The following is a 23,583-nucleotide window of genomic DNA, read 5'->3' on the forward strand; positions in this document are numbered from 1 at the left end:
ATAAATTCCTATCCTTTCTTAAAGGAAGAAACTTCTCCTGGAATCACTACCATCTTCCCTGGCTGAGTTCAGCAGCCAGAGAGCGTGGGCAGACTATGAGCTTCAGTATCAGGTGCCAATCTGATTGAGCCATTACACACACTTTTATTGAAGGTATTTAGAAAACAGATAGTTTAGCCAGAAAATAATATACAAAACAAACTCCAGGTAAAACATATCAGTTTTTATGAGCTGGAGCAAAGAGACTGAAAACTACCTTTTATGCAGATTGGTTGTTTCCCTGACCACTCTCCATTGTCTTCGCAGGTCCTCTGCTCATTACCACTAAGAACGTATGAGTTGTTACAAAAGAAAGCAATGACTGTGCCGATTTTTGCATAGCGTCCGGTCATTAGCCCAGTATCTTCCACCACTCTTCTGTAGCCATTGAATGGGCCACCAGGGTCTGAGCAGTTTTTTTCTTGTAGAACTAACAACGAGAAAAAAAAGTAAACATTTTTCACAGAGAATTAATTGTGAGCCCCTGATCATTTGACATTTCACGCCGACAGTGCTACACAAAGTATACTTAATTTACAATTAATGTTTTAAACTAAACGTGATGCCAGGACTAGTCAGCAACAAATATTAAAGGGACAATGTCAATGTAGAAGTCTTAGCCTAGAAATAATAACCATACTGCTAACAGCACCATAGGTTTTTAAAAGCTGAAAGGTTTTAAATCGAAAATAATTTTAAAAATCAAATTTAGGCCTCAGTCCTATAAAATGTTAGGCATAAGCTTAACTTTACACACAGTGAGTTGTTCCATTGGCTTCTACAGGACTACTTACAGTGCATAAAATTAAGCATATACATAAAACTTTGCAGGATCAGGGTCTTATTGCACCATTTTTCCTGTTTTATTTACTTTCCACATTTCACTAGGTTTGGATAATGAAACTAGATTACTTAGGTTCACTTTTGTTTATATTCAGTTTCTTTTTTCTCTCTCTCTTTTTTTTTAAGCACAACAGAGATCTTAACAATGCAGGGAAATACTGAAATATAAAGAACACTGATTTTCTCTGAAATAAAGAGCAAACATGAAAACGTTCTTATTCACTTGAGGTTCTGTCTACAAAAAAAACTTTTCTTCCTCAATCCCCTCCCCATTTTTCTTTTCCCTTTATTTGTTTTGTTTTTTCTCCTACCCTTTACTGCTTTTTTGTGGCTTACAACTAGTTGATTATGTTCCTTAAAGTGATATTTTTCCCTACTCTTTATTTTTTTCAGCTTTCTGCTATTTGTGTTATCCATTTAGAAGCTCTGAAATAAAAAGAATATTTCCCATTAATATTGTCCATTGGCAATCATTGATTTTCCTCCCGCTGCTTTTCTTATGAGACTGAAATTAATGTGTATTTTTTGCATCATAGATGTGGTCAGTGCAACTCCCCTCTGTTTTCCTGAACTGGGCATAAGTCTTCATTTTCCAGATACGTCCTGGCAAAGCACTTAACCACGTGACTAGCCTTAAGCATACTATTTTAAATCCATCCCTATTCTACACAGTGCTTAAGTATGTTCTTTTTACATTAACTTAAATGGGACTTAAACATGTGACCAAAGTTAAGCATATGTCTGAATGTCTGAGTGAATAGAGATGGACTTGATCACCTGCTTAAAGTTAGGCACATGCGTAAGTGCTTTGCCGAATCAGGACCATATTGAAGAGGCAGGAAGAGGTGGAGCTGAGCTCTCTCACATCCAGGAGAGGGAGAGGAAGGAAGCTCTATGCCTGCTTTTAGTTTAGTTCCATCATTCTCCCTCTTGCTTTAATCCTGATCACATATCACAGATTAATTTCATTCCTTCACAAGCCCTTGTGGCTGGTACATTGCTAGTGGTCATGTCTCACAATACCACTCCCATCACCATGTGATCTCACAGATATGGAGATGGGGAATTAAGATACCTGATGTGCCTGTCTATAGTTACCCTACAAATATTTGACCTGCCTACAGGCACCGACCAGGCTGCCATCTAGTCTGTCATTCCTATAGGAAAGTAGGGTAGGACAGGCAGAAACCACATCACATCAGTCTATCCTTGTTGAGAAATCACAAAAGGAGCCTTTTTTGTAAACTATTTTCCATAGTAGCATCCAGCCTGGTTGCACTGAGTATTTAGTAGAGCCCTTGTATTTCAGAAGTACCTGAACTTCTCTGAACCAAGTAAGCTAACTGCCTCCACTTGAAAAGGGCCTTCTTCTACTATCTGACCCTGCATATTGCTGACTCTGTGACAGCACTATCATTTCTAGGGTGTCAGACTGTGACATAAGTTAAGTATAGGGCTATGAGTTATCTGATGGATTAAACAGAAGGAGAAGCCAGTTGGGAAGAACATACTTCTTACAACATAGATAGCTTCAATAAGAGACAAGGCTGGGGCAGACCAAGTTATAGACTAAAGAGGTGTAGCCAATGTCATCATAATGTTAGGGACACTGAAGTTACTCATAGACCAAACTCCAAAACATTTATTTCAGTTGGAGAATTCCTATCCATCCCAAAGGATGTCCTTAATTGTTCTTCCTGATCTCCAAGAGCTCTTATAAAGGAGTTCCCAAACACTCCCAAGAATATTTTGCATTGTTTGCCTCAGCATCTTTTGGAAAGCCCTACTCCAACCAGTGCAAAGGATTCTGGAATCTGGGAACAAAAGCTGTCCAGTGGGAAACAACTGAAACAGAAGCATCTTTCTGGAAGAAGAAATATATACAGGACACTGTTTGGCTAGGGGGGTGGAAAGGAAAGATTTGAATCTTCAATGGCAGATCTAAGGTTTGCCTTCATACTATCAAGGCAACATTAACCAAAAGTATTTTTCTTTTTCTAGCATGACTGTCCTATTGCTATGTTACTCTGTTCTCCCCACAATGAGCCATTTAATCACTGCCACAGAGTGCAACAAACCTCTTCAGAAGAAACACAGTAGTGCTGGAAATAGCTATTAATTAATGCACAAGACACATGGTCCTCTTTTGTATTTCAGGTTCTAGAAATTATGCAGTCATGGTCCAAGCCCAGCAGTCTTTGCTTAGGCATAGATGAAACAATGGGAGCTTTGTTTGAGTAAGGATTGCAGGCCTGGGCACCAAGATAGTAAATTAATATCCATTACGGTGTCTTAAAAATACAGAGATGAAAGAACATTGTGTTAAGTCATGGATGTGCCCAATTCCAAGTGAGATTTGGACATTCCAATATTTAAATCCCAATAGCTTGTTTTAATGACAATACAATGGGTTAGGCATGATAAGAATCAAAACTTAAAGCAACCTTACCACATTCATGATGATGTGCTGACCAACTCCCATCAAGCTGACAGTAGGCAACACGGCTGCCTTTTAAGTTGTAACCTGCGTTGCACTTGAAGTAAACCTGGGCCCCGTATTTAAAGTCATCTCCTTCCACAATACCATGAGCAGGAGCACCTGGAGTCCTACACATCACCACTGACAGTTCAGATATTTCAAAAAAATCCACTTTATTACAAAAACAGGACTGTGTTAGGAAGATATTTTATGTAGAACATTAAAAAAATAGCTTAAAAATGGGCACAGGAGTCAAAATTACAAGACCAGGTACATGCAAGTTCTTTCAAAAATTCACATAGGTCCTGATCCTACAAACACTTATGCATATACTTAACTTTCAGCACATAAGTGGTACCATTCAGTTCAATGGGATTAATCATGTATGCTAAGGTAAGCACATGCCTGAGTGTTTGCAGGACTGGGGCCATAACTTGCTAAAACTGTCCCTATTTGAAGCTCCCTCCATCTCAATAGGAGTTTTGAATGAAGTACTCTGTTGATCAACAGAGAAATACAAGATATAACTTAGAACCTGGAAACCCCAGTTTTGAAATTCTTTAAAATTCTTGTTTCAGCTTTCACATACTCTTTAATATTTTTCACTCACATCTAAAAGCATGTACAGTTGTGTTTTGTGGGGCCCAACAACAACTGTTAAAAATGGACCTTGTCATTTACCATAATGCAATATTTACCATTGCCACAGTATTTTCTATATTGGGATATACTGAAAAATCCCAATAAATGTAATTATTGCAGATAGTAAATGTGCAGGTCACAGCACCCTTTGTACACTGGTTGGCTGGGTAGCTTAATCACACCAAGGAAGAATGTCTCCAAGGGCATAATAGAGAACAGAAGATTCAGTGTCTCTCTCTCTCTGTGTATCTACAATTCGCTGAGAACAGATGCACCATTGAAGTCAATTGGGCTCCACGCAGATGTAGCCCTGCAGGATTAGGGCTTTACCTGTTTCAGTGGTACCTGTTATCTTGTTTTATAAGAGCAGTTATGGCCCATAAAGATGGTAGTCTCAATGCAGATGGGTGCCAGACAGATCTTTCCTGTTTCACACTTCTTTCATAGGATTATGAATTTTTCTTTTACTATGTTACTATTTCATTAACTAGAAGTGTAAAGAATATTATTACTTATTAACTGATGGCCAAATCCTGTTCCTATTGATGCCAATGGCAAAGCCTCTCTCAGGGTCCAATCCTGTAATCCTTACTCATGACACATGCGAGTAGACTCACTGAAGTCTATGCAACTACTCACATAAATAAGGACTATTTATGTGAGTAAGGTTTGCAAGACCAGGTCTGAATGTCACACCATTCACAAGCATCAAGGGTCCATAGAATTCTGACCATTTTGAGAAATATTACACACTTCAAGCGATCATTTGGCAATGTGGCTCAGTGCCATTATCCGTGAGCCTTGGGAGAGAAAACCATTGGACATTTAGTAACTAGAAAAGACCCCAAATCCAAACACTCCCAAACTTGGTGGGTTCAGAGTTTAGACTTGGACATATCCTTATCCAGAACACTCCAAATGGTAACCCTAAAAATTGAGCAAAAAATCTTTTATATCATTATGGTTCCTAGTTGATAGCTTTACATATGTAAAGGAAAGAGAGCAGAGGGAGATGTATTCATCATACTGTTTAAGCATTTTTTCTAGGTATTTTGAAATTTCTAAACATAATTTGCCTGCCCAGATGTGGTCTCTCTATTCTCAGTCACTCTTCATATCTTTCTTGGAATGCTAATTTATTCCATCATGCTCCTAATTTTCCTCTCTAAATATAAAGTCATAACAGACTTGTCAACTGCCATACATTTAAAAAAAAGGGGGGGGGGAAGCACTATAAATATCTGTGAAACACACTCAGAATTAGTCTTCCTCTCCCATATAGGGCTTTCTGCATCTCTGGTAGTCCTAACCAATATCCCATATCAGCTCTACACTATTTTTCAACCAGTTTAAATTGTGCTTCCCAATCTTTGGGATACACTCGGACAGAATCTTTGACCAGCTACAATAACTTTTTCTGGGAGAATATCACAGACTCAGGGTATCTTTCTTGCTTGATATCCTACTTGATGATCTTCAGTTTCTAGTCCTGTTCATTATATTGGTTTCCAGTCTGGTGACCTTCTTAGCTTTATCCATCTCAAGGTTCTCTTTAACAGTTCAATTCCATTATCTTGGTACAACACCCAACATCAAAATTATGAGCTAGATTGCACTTGCGCATGGGATAAGTTAATAAAGACACTGGGACCAAAAGAAATGAGCACAGGTTTGGAAGTCCTGAGTTCTAATCGTAGCTTGACCACAGACTCATGGTGGGGTCTTGGTAAGTTATTTTGCTTTCTATATCCCCCAGATGAGGATAATAAAACTACCTACCTCACAGAAATGGTGTGAGGATTAGCTAATATCTCTACAGTGCTTTCATCATATTATGGCTGAGTATTATTAATAAAGACATTCCTTTTGTTACCTATATTTTTACCTGCTGTGTGTCTGTTCCCTTCTGACACAACAGTCTTTCAAACATTTATCTCACTTCTATCCTTTGCTTACACTTTGCCACTGTAAGTGCAGAATTAGTCGATCATTTTGTATGTTAGTTTTTGTTCTCATCAAACTAATCAGATTTTATATCCCGGTGCATTCATCAGATTGCACTATTGTAGCTGAGTCCTGCATTGTTCTCTAGAATATCTGGACTGGCAGTCGTAATAAAGTTACCCTGATAGCATCCTTTACCCTTCTGAGTTTCTCTGTTGTTTTGTTCCTTTCAGCTTCTCTTCCTTTTCATCCTTATTCCCTACTGTATTTTAAACAGTTCCATTGGGCCCTTATCCTTTTCACCTCATGGCCACTTTTTGCAATGAAATCTCCACTGATGATCCTGAAAGAAAACCTAGCACCTTGTGTGCTTCCTATAATTCTTTCCTTTCATTATCTGGATGGCTGCCTGTCAGGTGCATGAACCTGATTGCTTCTCATCTCCCTCAGATTGTACAACACATGCAATTGAATTTTAGGATGGTCTTCTTTGTCTGAGATATTTTGTTAAAGCCTTTCAACATTCTCAGCTCCTTTCAGAATACACCCAACCCCTCCAGTTGTCTGTGCAGCTATTTCTCAAAAGTTTTTTAAAAAAATAGTGGACTACTTTGTGAAAGTAGATGTCATTTATACCTAACCCTGTGCCGTGCAATCCAGCAAAATGTCCAGCCATCTGCGCCTGGTTCTATTTATAATTCTCTTTAGCGACTGACCTCTGTTGGAGATCTGGTTTTAAGTCAAACTCTCACTCTGAAGCACGAACCTGCCAGCTGCTGAGGATCAGGTCCTCTCTCTAAAATAAGTGATTCCTATTATCCTGTGATTCTAGCTTCACACCTTTGGGGATTCTTAAGTAATCATGGCTTTCACATGCTGATCAGATGTAGCATTAGTTGGCTATAGTGGACCAGAAGAAGGAAAAACCTGTCTTGATAAACTATAGGAGGAGGACTTTCTCTCTGAGTCAAGCACAGGCATCAATAGCTCTTATCCTACTTCTAAGACTAAGGGAGCAACTTGGTGTTAATGCAATGTCCCCCGTTCAATGTCATATACCCTGGCAGTCACTGCCAAGCTTTTCAGACGATAACATTTTCTCTCACAGCACTTTTTCAAGCTATGTAGATGCACCACCAGTGTGATGGCCACACTAGTTGGGGGTAGGGGAAACTTTGACCAGACACAAGTAGAGTCTCTCTGAAAAGTACCGTCAGACCTTTTATGCCCACCCAGAGCCAACAGAACCTTGATTTTTAAGGACTCAACCAGAAAAATATCCACAAACAACTGCAATTTATTTATATTGAAGGAATGACAGATTGAGACAACTCTGAAAGCATCTGAAGCAACAGCTCTAGGCTGCCTAGGACTTTCACACTCTGCCTTCTGAGAACAGAGGAGAACACCCACCTGCAACCCAGCAGATGGAATAACTGAGAGAGGTTCTGGGAGGCAAATATGGGCAGCAAATTAAACATGAGTTTTCAATGCAACCACACCACAAAAGTCACCACAAAAGTCAGTGCAATCTAGGGCTGTCTAAACACAGATGCAGCATGTCTTGGAGCTGAAAATAATCCCTCTCCACATGGCACTGGTGTGACCATGCCTTGGATACTGCATTTGTTCTGGGCACCTCACTGCTAGAAAGTGTGACAGGGCAAGGCCAGATGGCTATAGAAAAGTAGTGGGAGACAGATATATTAGCTCCAGGCTAAACAAATCCCTGGTACCAGGATAAGTGAAATGGAAGCTGCTCCAGGTCAATTAAGACACCTGGGGCCAATTAAGAACTTTCCAGAATGCAGGGAGAATGCTAGGTTGATTGGGACACCTGAAGCCAGTCAGGAGCTGGCTGAAACTAGTTAAAAGCCTCCCAGTTAGTCAGGTGGGTGTGCATGTCAGGAGCTGTGGGAGGAAGTTGTGCTGTTGGAGAGACTGAGTAGTACACACCATATCAGGCACAAGGAAGGGGGAGCTTGAGGAAGTGAGGGCTGCTGTGGGGGAAGTAGCCCAGGGAATTGTACATGTACACTATTAGGGTCCCTGGGCTGGAACCCGGAGTAGAGGGTGGGCCCGGGCTCCCGCCCACACACACCTTTGCCCCCTGATTAATCACTGAGACTGGGAGACAACAGAGACTGTGCAAGGAAGGATAACTTCTCCTCACCTCCCTCGCTGGCTTATGATGAAAATGGCTCAGAAGACTGTGACCCTTGTCTATAGAGATAGAAGGGTTACGTGGAAGGTCACAGTGAGCCTCTGAGGCTAGCGAAATCCGCCAGGAAATGCAGACCCACAGAGGCAAGGACAGAGCTTTGTCACAAAAGATATAGAGAAACTGGAGGGAGTTCAGAGAAAAGTGACATAAATGATGTGGAATTTACCCATGAAGAAAGGTTAAGGGCTGAGCATGTATACCTTAGCAATGGCTAATAGCCTACAAGAATCTGAAGTTTGAAAAGGTCAAGGATGGCTAGAAATTATTTAGGGCTGCACAAAGGGGTGTGTCTAGGAGTGATAGGATGAAATTAAGAATCAGAAAATTCTTACTAAAAAGAAAAGGAGTACTAGTGGCACCTTAGAGACTAACCAATTTATTTGAGCATAAGCTATCGTGAGCTACAGCTCACTTCATCGGATGCATCCGATGAAGTGAGCTGTAGCTCACGAAAGCTTATGCTCAAATAAATTGGTTAGTCTCTAAGGTGCCACTAGTACTTCTTTTCTTTTTGCGAATACAGACTAACACGGCTGCTACTCTGAAAAAAATTCTTACTGAGTATCAAGAAAACCTTCTGTGTAGACTCCCAATGGAAGCAATAGAATTCGCCATGTGAGAACTGAAAATTCAGCCAGACAATGCACTAGAAAATGCCCTGGAGAGAACAATCCTGCACTGGTAGGCAAATGGACTGGACTATCTAACAGATCTTTTCCATCTTTAATTTCTCTTTGTTTTTCAACCTCCAGTCTTCCTTGGACATTTCACAGCCAATCTATCCTAGATACTTGCACATCCTCATCACTGCAGTATCTAATGCAAGCATGGACCCAGCCTGACTTATATAGTTTGTGAGAGCTTAAACGGTAAAAGCACAAGGTGGGATGGCTTCACGCCTTTCTAGCAGAAATGCTGACACAGTTGGGACTGCACTGTGAGAGATGCTCTAACAAAAAAAACCAAAACAGATGTCTCAATTGCTTGTGTAACACATTCATGGACTGTGTAATAAAATTTAATAGCATGCTCCTTTGTCTCCTACTGACACATCCTGGAAAAGGAAAAACATATCTGTCTCGTGAAATATATTAAAACTGTTCCCTGTTGGACAGATTTTTTCTTTTTTTTCCTTGAGAGAAAAACTAGAATAAATGAACAAATATTCTTAAAGTCAGATGTTCCATTATAAATAATACAGTGCTGATTCCCCTTCCTTTTTCAATTGCTTTTGGGAGACATTCCTCAGTTCTGAATCATCTGTCATTTAGAAATGGTTTTCATGCTCAGAATCTGCAATGGGAGAAACTGGATCAACTGCACTTTTTCTCCCTTCAGTGTCCTTCAACTCCCTGCTGGAGGTGCCATTTGTTCTTGTCCCATGGCCTCATTGTTCAAAAAAAATGCCACTTTTCTGCTCTCCCACCCAGTCCCCCATATATAAAAACACAATACATTATATCTAAATAATGCATCTCCTTTTCAATAATAGATTGCATGCCCAGATGATACCTGATTTATCATCACTGGTCCTAATGCAAGGCCTGCATTTCCCATTCATCCTCCTAAAATCTGACACAATAGGCCTATAAATGTTTTTTGTTTGTTTGTTTTTAAATTGCTTGTGTAGGCTTTTTAATGATGCTGCTGCTAAAGAAGTTGATCTGGTCACACAGTCCCAAGTTAGAGATTTGCTTCCAGTCTGACCTTTGTTCTAATGTGTATAACACATTGTGCCTATTCAACTGCTTTCAGGGAAGGTTTTTCTATTAACTTGCAGTATTGCTTTTGCATAAGGTGTGTTGGTAATCTCAGCTGAGAAGCCAAGGATTGAACTGAATGAGCTGTGGAGACTGAGCTCTCTTCTCACCCCTGCTACGTGCAGCCCCTTAGGTCAAGACTGAGGTGCATTGGCAGTGGGCAGTATGGAGGAGAAGCTGCTGCTGATTCTGATGTACTTGTTCTGTAGCTGAAGAGAGGCCTACAGACTCCATTCAATATGACACTAACAAATGATGTTCCAGGTGAAGTTCATGTACCGGAGTTAGCAGAGACGTGCACATGGATCTGACAGAAAACCAGAATTCCCATTCCACAAGAAATTCCGAAATTTAAAAAAAATCATTCTGAAACGCAATGAAACACTGGTAGTTGTTTTTTAAAATTTCCCACCAAATGGGAATTCTGAAATTTCATTTTGATCCTTTTGAAATGTTTCTGAAGCTTCCTGAACTGCACAGAGCTCTGGCAGACCACTGGGTGGAGAGTCAGGCAGCTCAGGAAGCCTGGGAACTAGAAAGGGCTGGTTCTGGGGCAATCCACTTGGCAGGCTGCTCCAGGAGCCAGGGAGCCTGGGATACCAGGCTAACTAGTGGCCTTCCAGGCAGGCTACTGAGGAGTAAGGGAGCCATGGATCTGGGAACCATTTTCCAACTGAAAATAAAAAAATTCCTACAAAACTGGGGAAATTTCAAATTTGCTGAAAGTGAATTCCTGTCAGAAAATCATTCCAATGGAAAATTCCCATCCAACTCTACCTGCATGAACTTCTTTCAGCTCAATGTCCTTTACAGATACAGAGGCCCTGTATGCCTCCAACCCCACTGAAATAAACCATGTTAAATAAAAATAGGTTTGATTTTTGCCTCTGTGGGTCTCACTGGATCACCTTTTATTTTTTCTGCTCCAATTTTTGTTTTGAGGGCAAGATTATTAAAATGACTGCCTGAAGAGATTTAGTTAGAATAATAATATTTAGCTCTAATTATCCATATATCTCAAAGACCTTTACAAAAATGCGTAGCTATCATCACCCCCATTTTGTTGTTGGGGAAACTGAGACACAGAGTGATTAAGTGACTTGCCCAAAGTCAGCCCGTGAGTCGGTGGCAGAGATAGGAACAGATAACAGGTTTCCTCATACAGTACCTTTATCCACCAGACCATGCTGCTTCCTTTGACATTGGAGTAGCTTGGGACACTCCTTCTCTCAGAAAAATGAGAAACTTAATTCAATGTAAAATAAATGTATCTTCATCTCAATCTATGTGCTAGTCACAACTGCTACTGTTGCAAACTAGCTCTTCCAGGTGATAGCTCTGTGCAAGCGCAGATGATCCAGAGCCCCAGAGTGATTAGCACATGCTTCGACAGTGCCTCCATTGAACTCCTCAGCAGCTATCCTAGAGCACTGGGATGCACTTCACAAAGCCCCATAATTAACTACATTTTCAGACCTGATCCTTATGGTATTTATTGTCATCTATATTTTTCATAGAGTTTGTTCTCTACTCTTGCTCATTGGGTTCTGAAACTCCATGTGAACAACAAAGTCCTGATAACATTTATTCCAACCACATTTATTCCTTCTCTCCCTAACCTACACTAGGGGGTAAGAAAGTTCCTGGCTCTTGTTGGTGGGGAGGACTTAAGTGGCCTTTCTGAGTGACAATCATTATGTGACTGGGTAAAAAGGCCAGAAAATGATTGAGGACTACCTGCCTGTCACATGATCTGGCAGGGGATTTAAGAGAGGGTGTATCATCTTTCTGCAGCTGAGGCAGGGAAGGGGAAAGGGTTTCTGTAGGCTGCAGTACACACTGATCAAGAGAATTGCTTTGTTTGGTGCTACTCATGAGTTTTTGTGTTTGATCAATGCATTGTGTCTTGAGGCAAGGGCATGTTGAAAGCTAAATTGCTTTGGGAGATATTATCCCTCCTTTCAATGGGTGGTTGTGTGTGTGCATATGCTATATGTTTGTGTGTTCGGTGCTGTACAGAGTCCCTGAGAATCATCTTTCATGTCCCTTGAATATTTAACCTATTGGATTTTGTTGGCTTTAGGTTTCAGATGGAGGCGGGGGAAAGGGTTTTATTTTTAAATTAAGCAACTGGGCTTTGTGAGATCTACTAATGGGAAGGTGATTAGCAAGGAGGGCATTTCTGTACAGTGTGTCAAGGAGGCTGCAAATGCAAGGCTAAAAATGATTTCCCTATAACAAGTTCCTCCAAATAGAAAAAAATACAGACAAATAAATTGGCTTGGAAAGATTAGATTTGTGTCGATAAAAGTTGGTCCAATAAAAGTCATTTACCTCACCCACATTGTCACTCTAATATCCTGGGACACTACATGGCTACAACAACACTGCATACAATAATGAAAGATTTCACCATATGCACACAAACCAAGGCAAAAAATGTTTCCATCCATAGTTATCCTAATTTACAGATAGGTAAAGTAAGAAAAATGACGCTTGAGAAATTCTTAGCAGTTGATTTAAGGCTATTTACTTTGCATATTTTGACATAGGCTGTTGATAATTTGTGTTTCATTGGTTATAAAGCTTTAACTTTTTGAATCTCTAGTTCTCCTGTCAATAAATAATTATTGTAGCCCTTCCCCCCCACAAGGTTCCCCAAATGTGAAAATTTAATTTGATAAAAATAAAAAAGGTTTAAAAATAGACCGATATTATTCAGCAAAATTATAAAAAAAATAGAAATTGAATTCTGCCAAGCCTAGATATAAATACTGCAGCAGACCTCCTGTCATTCTGTACAGAAGCTGCGGGGCAGGGAGGATCTATTCTTAGAAAAATATTCATGTTAACTGGGGCACTTTTTATAATAAGCTGTATGACCCAATCTCCAGGAACTGGGTAACTCTGCTACTGAACTATTATTGCCACATGAATACCAGCCAAAATCCTCTAGCTGTACAGTGCCTGTCACCATAGTACAGTATATTCCAGTTACTAGTAACCCCTCGGTTGCCAGCAAAATGGTGCTGTTATCTGGAAGTTGCTAATAAACAGAAGGCAGGTTTGCGAGGCTCCAGACAGGGAAGGAAGTGCTGGGACATGCCTTCCCTGGCTGCGGTCTTGCAAACCAGCCTCTGGGCAAGGCAGCAGTGGGAAGAGGTGCTGCAGCCCGGACACTGGGGAGTGGGGGCACTGGGGATCTGTTGGGCTGCACTGTACCTCTCCCTGTGCTCTACAATCGTTGGGGCTCAGTACATCTCACTGCTTCCTTCCCTAGTTGCAGCCCCGCAAACCTGCCTGCAGCTGGGGCGTCTTCCAAAAAATGTTGTTAATAAGTGGCATGCTGTTGCCAATATTGAAATCCCACTAACATTAAAGTCAATGGGACAGGACTGATTCCCAGCTAAATGCTGCTATTAGCCAGAAGTTGTCAATATCCAGGTTGCTATCAAGCGGAATCTACTATATCTACATTCATGGTAAGAGAAGCTGGTGATTCCTGAATTCTAACCTCGGGTCCAGCACAGTCACTTTCAGAGGCCTCGGCCAAATAATTCAGGGTATATCTACACTGAAGCTGGAAATGTGCTTCCCAAAGTGAGTAGACAGATAGGTGGTAGCTCTGCTTGAGCTAGCATATGAAAAATAACAGTGTAGCTGGGGGCTGAACGGATGATGGCTTGGGCTAGCAACATTAGTACATACCCAGGGGGTCCTTTAGCTAGCATGTGTCTGTCCACCCACACTGGGAAGCATGCTCCCAGGTGCAGAGTAGACATACCCTAAGTGGCAAATCCTGTCCTCCACTCCAAGGCCAAGCAGAGGGGAACTCCCCAGAAGACTCCTTTCCTACAAGACTGCAAAGAACCTCTGCAGATGATCATGTGGTCACCAGGTTTCTGTAGCTTCTGCTTTTGGTTGTGTTGGAGAAATGCTATCCAATAATGGTTATGGATCAACTATCTCTACCCTCATTTCCCTTCTGTCTCAGACCCAGCACCTCAGTGCAGACAAAGGCCCAATAGAGAGAGACTGTTCAGCATCCATTGAGTGCACACCCCCGGCATCTCCCAGTGTCCAACTCTACCCTGTGTGATCAGTACTCTCATTATCTGCAGAAGTGGCGGGGAGAGGTGAAGGGAACTAGATTGGCTGCTTAACCCTTTCAGTCTCAGTTTACGCATCTATAGCATGTCTTTGAAGCTAAAAAGCTCTCTATAAATGTCATGAATTATCATTCCTAATATGAAGCCCAAAGGAAATCATAACAGTTGATCATCAATCCAGGTACTCTACCCAGTGGATTTCCAGTCCTGCTCTCTGTGCCTCTTCACAAGTAATTTTTTTTTTCTGCAACAGTTCTACCAGCTAGGAATAATTAGACAAATCGATGATGTAATCCCTACTGAAACCAAAATCTTTTCATTCCCTTCCAGCCAATTGGAGCACATCCCTGATGTTTTCCATCTCCCTGCTTCTGTGAATGAGAGAGTATCCATGTGAAAACAGGCTTGGGTCACCCATTGTGATTTATTCATCTGGAGGCAATTTGGAGGCTGCTGCTTACAATTAGCCACTTGATCTTTATCAGCATTGTTCTTAGTCCTTAGAAAACTGTGTCTCTGGTTGCAACCTTTCCGGTATTTGGATGGCCTATTTAATTATACAATTGGACCTTTTTGTTCATAGGATGCTAAGCTAACTGAAATCCTAATGATCCCCACCATTCACCTTCTCGATGCACATTGAGAATTAATACATAGAACAAATTCCAAAATATGTCCCTTTGTAAATCTTATATTCTCATACCGCAGAGAATACAACCTTCATGCAGATGAAAAGGAAAACCACAGTAGTATAAAAGGTAGTATAAAAGATTATATTGTCATCACTACATCCAATTATGAAATTTGCCCAAAGCCATTCCACTTGTCAGATCTCAAATTAAGAAGGGACAGGCCTGGTCAGCACTTGGATGGGTGATCCTCAAGGAAAAACCAAGTGCTTTAAGAAAATATTTGTATATGTGTCTTAAATGTAACAAAAATAATGATCAAATAGAAAAACACATCTTAATGATCTAGACCTGCATTAGTTTGGGCTACAGAAAGGCCTGTTCAGCCCTTGAATGCATAAGAGAAACAAGAGATTTATGATGTTCTGTGCTGTTTGCCTGTTGAAGAAAATGAGATCAAAACTACCAAGAGATGGTGTGAAGGTATTGGGAGGAAAAGAACTGAGTGAAATAAAATGCAGAGACAACATCCTGCTGAAGAGTGCTAGCTAAGCAAGATACTTTGATTGGCTGAAAAAAACAGTTGCTGAGCATGTGAATAAAACAAGGAGGAGCATGGGGGCAGCCAGAAAGAGAACAAGAAGTGAGTGTGATTCCCCACTGCCTTGTAGCTTATGTCATCATTCACACCTCTGCAAAGTGGGTGTACAGTGCTACCATTCTGATTTGGTAGTGTTTTATATCCACTTAGCACAGAGGTAAGTGGTTCCATAAGGTGCAAGGCAGTGAAGAATTGGGCCCACAGTTTGTAACAGCGAGGAGCACATAGGGCAGTCAGCTTCATAGATGGTTGAATCCCACAGTAGCAAAATCTCTGAGAAGAACCATTGAAGAAAGGCAGAGGGAAACTCTTAGTACTTGGGCATGCCAGGGAAGTGTTCAATGTGATTCTCAGACTACCACAAACTTGAGTTTGTGCATTTGTACCTGAAGAGCTAGGAATTGTATTAATTAGCAGCCACACTGGCAGTCTCCAGAGAGAGCAGGAAGTAAATGGCTGTAGAGTCCTCAATTCTTGGCTACATTCTGGCTCCTTTGCACTCTTCCTGTGGCATAAAGCAACCAGGACACCCCAACTAGATATTCCCCTGATTATAGATCTATTGTAATGACTTTATGCCAATCTTCCTGTCATAAATATAAAGGGAAGGGTAACCACCTTTCTATATACAGTGCTATAAAATCCCTCCCAGCCAGAGGCAAAACCCTTTCACCTGTAAAGGGTTAAGAAGCTAAGATAACCTCGCTGGCACCTGACCCAAAATGACCAATGAGGGGACAGGATACTTTCAAATCTGGAGGGGGAGGAACAGAGGGTTTGTCTGTCTCTGTGTTGCTTTTGCCAGGAACAGATCAGGAATACAGCCTTACAACTCCTGTTAAGTTAGTAAGTAATCTAGCTAGAAATGCGTTAGATTTCCTTTTGTTTAGTGGCTGGTAAAATAAGCTGTGCTGGATGGAATGTATATTCCTGGTTTTGTGTCTTTTTGTAACTTAAGGTTTTTCCTAGAGGGATTCTCTATGCTTTGAATCTGATTACCCTGTAAGGTATTTACTATCCTGAGTTTACAGAGGTGATTCTTTTACCTTTTCTTTAATTAAAATTCTTCTTTTAAGAACCTGATTGATTTTTTCATTGTTCTTAAGATCTAAGGGTTTGGGTCTGTGTTCACCTGTACAAATTGGTGAGGATTCTTATCCAGCCTTCCCCAGGAAAGGGGGTGTAGGGCTTGGAGGGGATATTTTGGGGGAAGACGTCTCCACGTGGACTCTTTCCCTGTTCTTTGTTTAAAATGCTTGGTGGTGGCAGCATACTGTTCAAGGACAAAGCAAAGTTTATACCTTGGGGAAGTTTTTAACTTAAGCTGGTAAGAATAAGCTTAGGGGGTCTTTCATGCAGGTCTCCACATCTGTACCCTAGAGTTCAGAGTGGGGAGAGAACCTTGACACCTCCTCACAGCCACCAGCATAGGGACATGATAGCGGTAGGCCCAGGTGTGTTGGGGATGGGAGTGTATGTGTGGCTAGAGTGTTCTGTGCTTCAACTATTCTGGGCTGAAGGCCTCTGTGAAAAGTTGCCATAAATTAGCTTTATAACAGGGACTGTGTTAGCCCAGACTTCAGAAAGTGAAAAGTTGGTGAAAACTATCTTTACCCACCCCCCTGAGCTGTGCCTCCTATAAAATGCAGGACAGAATCTGGGCCAGAGATTGAACTGCTCTCACAGAAAGGCCTTGTCTTCACTAGGACAAAGGCGTATGCTTTAGCGAACGCATGGTAACTAGCACAAGGTAAAATTCTAGTGAAGACAAGAAAGTTGTGGTTTTAACATGCGTTAGCAGGTTGAAGTAAACCCCAAGCTCCCGCTACAGTTTTACCACAAGGTACCTTAAAATCGGTTTAAAAATACACCTTTTCCCAATGAAGCGAAAACTAGGAGAACTGAGAGCTCTAATCGTCCCCAGTGGTAGCAGTGCTAGAGTCTATGCTATAGAGGGGGCTCAGGCATTTTTACCTCCATGTTGTCTAATCCCGCCGAGAGCAAAACTGGGTGTCAAATGGGAACTGAAAAACAATCTGTGACAGGACCAGGAGAAACAATTAAAAAATGACGAGGAGTCCTTGTGGCACCTTAGAGACTAACAAATTTATTGGGGCATAAGCTTTCGTGGGCTAGAACGCACTTCATCAGATGCATGGAGTGAAAAATACAGAAGCAGGTATAAATACATGAAAAGATGTGAATTGTCTTATCAAGTGTGAGGTTACTTGGTAAGGCAATTCACATCTTTTCATGTATTTATACCTGCTCCTGTATTTTCCACTGCATGCATCTGACGAAGTGCGTTCTAGCCCACAAAAGCTTAAACCCAAATAAATTTGTTAGTCTCTAAGGAGCCACAAGGACTCCTCGTTGTTTTTGCTGATACAGACTAACATGGCTATCACTCTGAAATTAAAAAATGGTGCATCTTCCTTCAGGCTTGCTCAAAACATCACCTGTTTCCCAGTAACAATACTTAGCCATTATCCTTTCAAAGCACTGCAAGCATATACGCTGATGACTCCTCCCAACACTGCCACCAGGCAGCCAACGGTTATCAACTTCTTCTCACAGATGGAAAAACTATTGCATGACTTGTCCCAGGCCATACAGTGAGTCAGTGGCAGATCTGGGACTCATACTGTAATTCTGTCCTCTGTACCATGCTAACCAATTTATTTGAGCATAAGCTTTCGTGAGCTACAGCTCACTTCATCGGATGTAGCTCACGAAAGCTTATGCTCAAATAAATTGGTTAGTCTCTAAGGTGCCACAAGTCCTCCTTTTCTTTTTGCAAATACAGACTAACACGGCTGTTACTCTGAAACCTGTACCATGCTGTTTCTCCAATCCCAAAACCAAATTTCTCTCCTTACATCCATTACTATCAAGGAAAACAGGGTATCCATGATAGTAATTCCAAGTGCATGTTTTCTGCAGTCTAAGCAACTCTAAAACTCTAAGCAACCTCTTAAACATATCTATCTCCTCAACAGTGGCATAGTGAGGTAAACAGTGTCCGTTATGGTAGATATACAAGCATGGGGGGACCAAATCAGAAAAGCTAAGGCACACAAAATGAGTTATACCTGGCAAGGGGCATAAAAGCTAATAAGAGTTTCGATAAGTACAATAGGAGCAAGAGAAAGATGATGGAGAGGGGCCTTATTCCATCATAACTGGCCTTCTCCCAAAATGTTGAAAAATAGTAGCCTTATCACTAAGACCTATGGTATTACCATAGAATTGCATTGAGACCCCTTCCTAAGTAGCTATGAAGAGACGTACAGAGCAGTAAGTCCTGCTTGTGTAGTCACATTGGATAGGTCTTCACTGCAATTAAAAGTCAATAACCCAAGTTGAGTTACCCTTCTCAAGTTAGCCTAGCTCATGGGGGAGACCCCACAGTGTGCAATAACACTTGAGCTGCTGTGTCCCCACTGTCCCTGCATTCACTTGTGTGTGGCACTAAGATTTTTTGAAGCACATCCCTTGGTTCTTGTGATGCAGTAAACTAAGATGCTCTATGAATTGTTTCCCCCCCTCAGTGAACTGTGGGCAAACTTGTCTGTCCTTTCTGGGCACATAGGAAGGAACTGGAGGACTACTGGCACTCCCGTGGACCTAGCCTGCGGCCATAGGTGCTGACTCCGTGGGTGCTCCGGGGCTGGAGCACCCACCAGGAAAAAATGGTGGGTGCTGAGCACCCACCAGCAGTCCCCCTATCAGCACCTCTCCCTCCCCCCAGTACCTCCTGCCTGCCAGCAGGCCCCACCAATAAGCGCTTTCCCCTCCCCGTGCTTCCCCCTGCACTTTCATGGCATGCAGGAGGCTGTGGAGGGAGGAGCAAGGATGCGGCGTGCTTAGGGGAGGGGGCAGAAGTGGGCATGAAGAGGCGAGGTGGGGTGGAGTGGGAAGAGATGGGGTGGGGTGGGGGTGTAGCCTTGAGGGAAGGGGTGGAGTGGGACCTGAGGCACAGCCGGGGATCGAGCACCCACCGACACAACGGAAAGTCGGTCCTGTGTCTGTGTCCACATACAGAGAGGGCATATGAAAAGCACGTGAGTTGTGCTAATTCAAGTTTTAGCCCATACCTCCAGACAGGCCAGCCAAACTAATTTAAAAGCATGGTCACATTCAAGTGAAGTGTTTTTGTGTGTGGATGGGACTCAAGTTAACTCTGCAATGAAGACAAGCCCATTAGCACTCACTTTATTATACCTCCAAGTCTATCTGTGTGGGAGGGAGCAGGGCTTGTATTCTTGTGAGTCCCAAAACAGGTGAGCAAGGACAGAGGATGGGCAGTGGGTGGAGTCTTGGTTTCACCTCCCCAATGCACCGATGAGCGATGTTCAGCTGATTCAAGGGAAGAAGCAAGCTGGACCCACATTAAAAAGCTGCAGTAAATTATTTCCTACTTGGAGAAATGGGTGCGGGGAGCAGGGAAGTAATTGTGACTGAAGAGCGTGGCACTGCTGCATGCTGCCCTTGGCTGTCACAGAGCTGAGCCTCAGGGTTTAGAGTGGCTTCCCATGAATCAGAGGCATTTTATTACCATTGAACTACCAAAGTACAACCATGAGGCATGTACTTGGCCTTATGATGCACATACAGTAGGATAATGCACCTGCTAATTGAGAAAACAGCTGTGGCTCCCTTTGGAGGTACTGAGTTGCGTTGATCACATAAGGATTCCAGTTTGCAAATGTGGACACCTATATTCTATCAGTAAAAAGCCCTCAATCCTAGCCTTATCTGGAGGTTTGTCCCTTGAAACACAGGATTAAATGCTGACTCGTATAACCTCCGCACAAAACCCAGCACAGACAGCTGGGCTCCACTTCTCCGACAGCAGGAGGCTGGGGTAGGAAGGACAAAATTTACTCCCCTTTTTATACACAACAAGTCAGTTAAGTATGAGGGAATCCCAATAATTTTCTTTACGGACCCTCTCCAAATCCTCAAGCCAGGCCTGTGTGTATTAATTTGTATGATCACAGTGGATGGGGGTCAATTTTTCACAGGCCCACTCAAAACTGCTAAGGACAGCTCTGGTAGTACCAGAGGCTGTAGTGAGGGAACAGCGTGCTACAGCTGAGTCTGTTGGCTGTGCCCTTCATTGGGATGTAAAACAAATCTCTTGCTCCTGGCAAACAGGACTGAGAAACAGAAGAAAAATGGAAATCGGATCTGAGCAATGAATTCCCCATTCAGTCTCAGATCCCTGCATTTGCTCAAGAACTCAAGTTTGTTTGGTTTTGTTTTAAACAAAGGTAACAGGAAATTTCAGAGAAGAAAGAGGTCAGAGTCCCTTGCCTGTGGGGCCAGCAGGCCCTGGGAGGGCTACTGAGTCAGAACGCTCAGTCCCGGGATGGAAGGTAGTGGGGGAGGGAGCACCTCACTCGTTGCTCTCAAGTAGCGCTGCCATCTTTCTACAGTTTGTCCTCAGAGGACAAACTCAACTTTGTGATGTTAGAAAAGACTCCACCAATTCTTTTTGCAATTGCAGAACAAGCCAGCATTTTGTAAAACATCAGCAACATGATGAGCCTGAGTGGCAGTTCTGTTCATGAAGCAACAGGATCAGATCTCTACCCAGTTTATTACCATTGCTCCAATTTATATCTCTTAAGGATTTATTACTGTTCTGTCTCTGGCTATGGCAGGGAACAACGCAGCATTGACAAGAGAAATGAACAAGATGATCAGATCTTTGCTGTCTCTAATATCTATGACCGCATGATTACTGAGAGAGAGACACACACACACACAAAAAGCTTGATTCTGATGTCACCTATACCAGTGTAAATCACAGCTAACTCTGTTGAGGTCAGTGGAGTTGCAATAAACTCAGTGTGAAAATAGAATGAGACAAAAAGTATTGTTAATGTAATGTTAGGTTTCTCTATTTACTTGATTATCATAACATGTTCTTAAAGGTAGGCAATGTTTGGGAGTGGTGTTTATTGTATATATGGGGGGAAACTAATGAAGCCCTCACTCAAACTCCTCCGCTGATTGGCATTTTGTTATTTAAGGTCATGTAATAGATACCATTTAGTAGGATCATCAGAGTTGTCTCAATTAGTAGTTGTCTCATGCATTTTGTATGCAATGTTATTGTAGTCATGTTGGTTCCAGGGTACTCGATAGAACTGAAGCAGAGCTCTGTGTCAGCTCGAAAGCTGGTCTCTCTCACTAACAGAAGCTGGTCCAATAAAAGATAATACCTCACCCACCTTGTCCATTTAAACCTGCTTGACTGAATCATTACCAGATGTTTTAACATATGTCCTCAATTCAGTTCCCTCAGCTGAAGACTTTAAACCACCATATTAACACCTCTAATTGTAAATGATAAGACAATTTCCTGGCTCCCACTGTATGAGATAGAAGAGAGCATGAGCTGTGGCCTTTAATCACTTTATTAATATCTCAAATTGTAAGTGACAGAATAATTAGGCTGAATATTGTCCCAGTGAAGCAGCTTGAACACAGTGGCCATTCCAACACGGCGACAGAATTTAGCTTAGAGGGAAAAAATGGTTCAGTGAAGTTTGTCCCACTCAAGCAGCTCTCCTTATTGTCTGGAATGATCCTATAGATTAGCGCATTTAAAACTAGTCTTGACAGGGAATAATTCTGTATTGGCATGGTGTCTAGATGACTCAGTACCATACACCTTTTCCAATTCTAACTTCTGCTGAGTGTCTCACTCCCATTTAAATGGCTTTTGCTGTGCCTCACTGAGATGCTCCCTCCATCTCTATTCCTTGAGAGAATGCAGGTCTAGTTTCTCTGACTGTTCCCCATTAAAATCTTTTCAGTGCTCTGGCTGCCTTCTGTTGCAAATTTTGTTACATCAATTTAATATTCAAAGGCACTAATCTTCCCCCCACACACACCCATTTTACACCAAGGTAAATCCATTGACTTCAGTGGGATTACTGACCATTCACTCCAATAGAACTGGAAGGGGACTCAGACCCAAGGTTTCCAGAACTGCTTATTCAATGCTGCAAAGGTGACTTCACTTTAAATATCCTATGTAGAACTAAAGCTGGCCCACACTTCCCCTCAGCTCCATATCTGCAAGATCTGGTTGGTGAAAAGCTACTTTGCATGATTCGGTCTCCATATAATTCTTGGAACTACAACTCTGTTAGGAAACTACTTGACTCCATTTTTAAAGTATTACTGCCATGGATATTTTTCCAGTTTGTCCCTTTGCTCTGAAAAATATAATCAAACTTGATTTTCTGCTTTTCCCCCCGTGTACTTTCTTAGCAAATGTTTAGGATACATTTTGGCAACAATAAAGGAAAGATCTTTAAAAATGTTCCTCAGAAGCCAGTTTGAACAGAGACTTTGTCATGATGCTTTCCCATTCAGATGTTTGGAATTCATGCATGGGAAAAAATATCAAGCCTTCTGTATATGACAGAAAGGGTGTGAGGTGTGTGCTGTAAAAATGTTCCTCCACAGAAGCAAAAGGACCACATGCTGCATCAGACATCATAAAATCCCCAGTATTTCATCCAATGACACTGTTCCTTCTTGAATTAAATTAAAGGATTCATTTCAAGATAAAAATCATTTTATAAAAGTATTTTAAATTACTTCTTCCCTGAACTCTATTACTAAGCACCACTTGGACTGCTAAAACCAAAATGGATGTTTGAATCTCTGTTTTTCCACCATTTATTCTGTTTGCTCTGTGTATTGCCCTGTGGCACTAGACAAGTTTATACCACGTGTAAGGGGACTGTTGCCCCCTTACTAACAGTCAGTGGGGGTGTTTTGGTCGGCTAGCTCCCAGTACTAAAAGGGGAAGGGTCTATGGGAAATCAGGACCCTGAGACCGACAGTCCCCAGGAACAATGGGGAGAGGCCAATGCTCCAGGTCAGCCTGAATGACAGGGCGGGTAGGCTAATCAGGGAGTCAGGAGGCCAGGGAGGTCCCGCCCTCCGTGTGAGCTGGAATTGCCTGGGTCAGACAGAGTGGGGCCGAGCTAAGGAGATTGTGGGGGCCCAAGCTGAGCTGGGGAGCAGAGCTGTGCCACATGCAGAGGGACCAGAATAGCAGCCCAGAGAGAGCAAACCCTGTCCTGGGAGCAGAGCTGCAGCCCTGAAGCCAGAGGCACAGCCCAGAGAGAGCAGACTTGCCCTGGGAGCAGAGCTGCAGCAACCAGAGCCAGAGGGGCCAGAAAAACAGCCCAGGAAGCAGGTCATTGCTGGGAGCAGAGTCACAGGAGCAGCCTGCAGAGCAGACCTGTCCTGGGAGCAGAGCTGCAGCAACCAGAGCCAGAG

At 42.2% G+C, this 23,583-nt stretch overlaps 1 protein-coding gene across 4 annotated transcripts in view; it reads right to left on the reverse strand.

Annotated features, from left to right (window-relative positions):
• The window catches only part of PAMR1 (peptidase domain containing associated with muscle regeneration 1), a 67,925-nt gene that overhangs the window by 7,461 nt on the left and 36,881 nt on the right, over window positions 1–23,583 (reverse strand). For 3 of the 4 annotated variants that reach the window (XM_027817659.3, XM_043549481.1, XM_043549480.1), the window contains exons 7-8: window positions 3,332–3,502; window positions 257–469 (exon numbers count right to left, since the gene is read on the reverse strand). In XM_027817659.3, the coding sequence (XP_027673460.1) occupies window positions 257–469; window positions 3,332–3,502 (384 nt within the window). The remainder of the gene's footprint in view (window positions 1–256; window positions 470–3,331; window positions 3,503–23,583) is intronic. The other variant, XM_007055242.4, reaches the window with a different exon arrangement.

Source organism: Chelonia mydas, chromosome 6 (genome assembly GCF_015237465.2).
Source record: "Chelonia mydas isolate rCheMyd1 chromosome 6, rCheMyd1.pri.v2, whole genome shotgun sequence".
Taxonomy (NCBI): Eukaryota; Metazoa; Chordata; order Testudines; family Cheloniidae; genus Chelonia; species Chelonia mydas.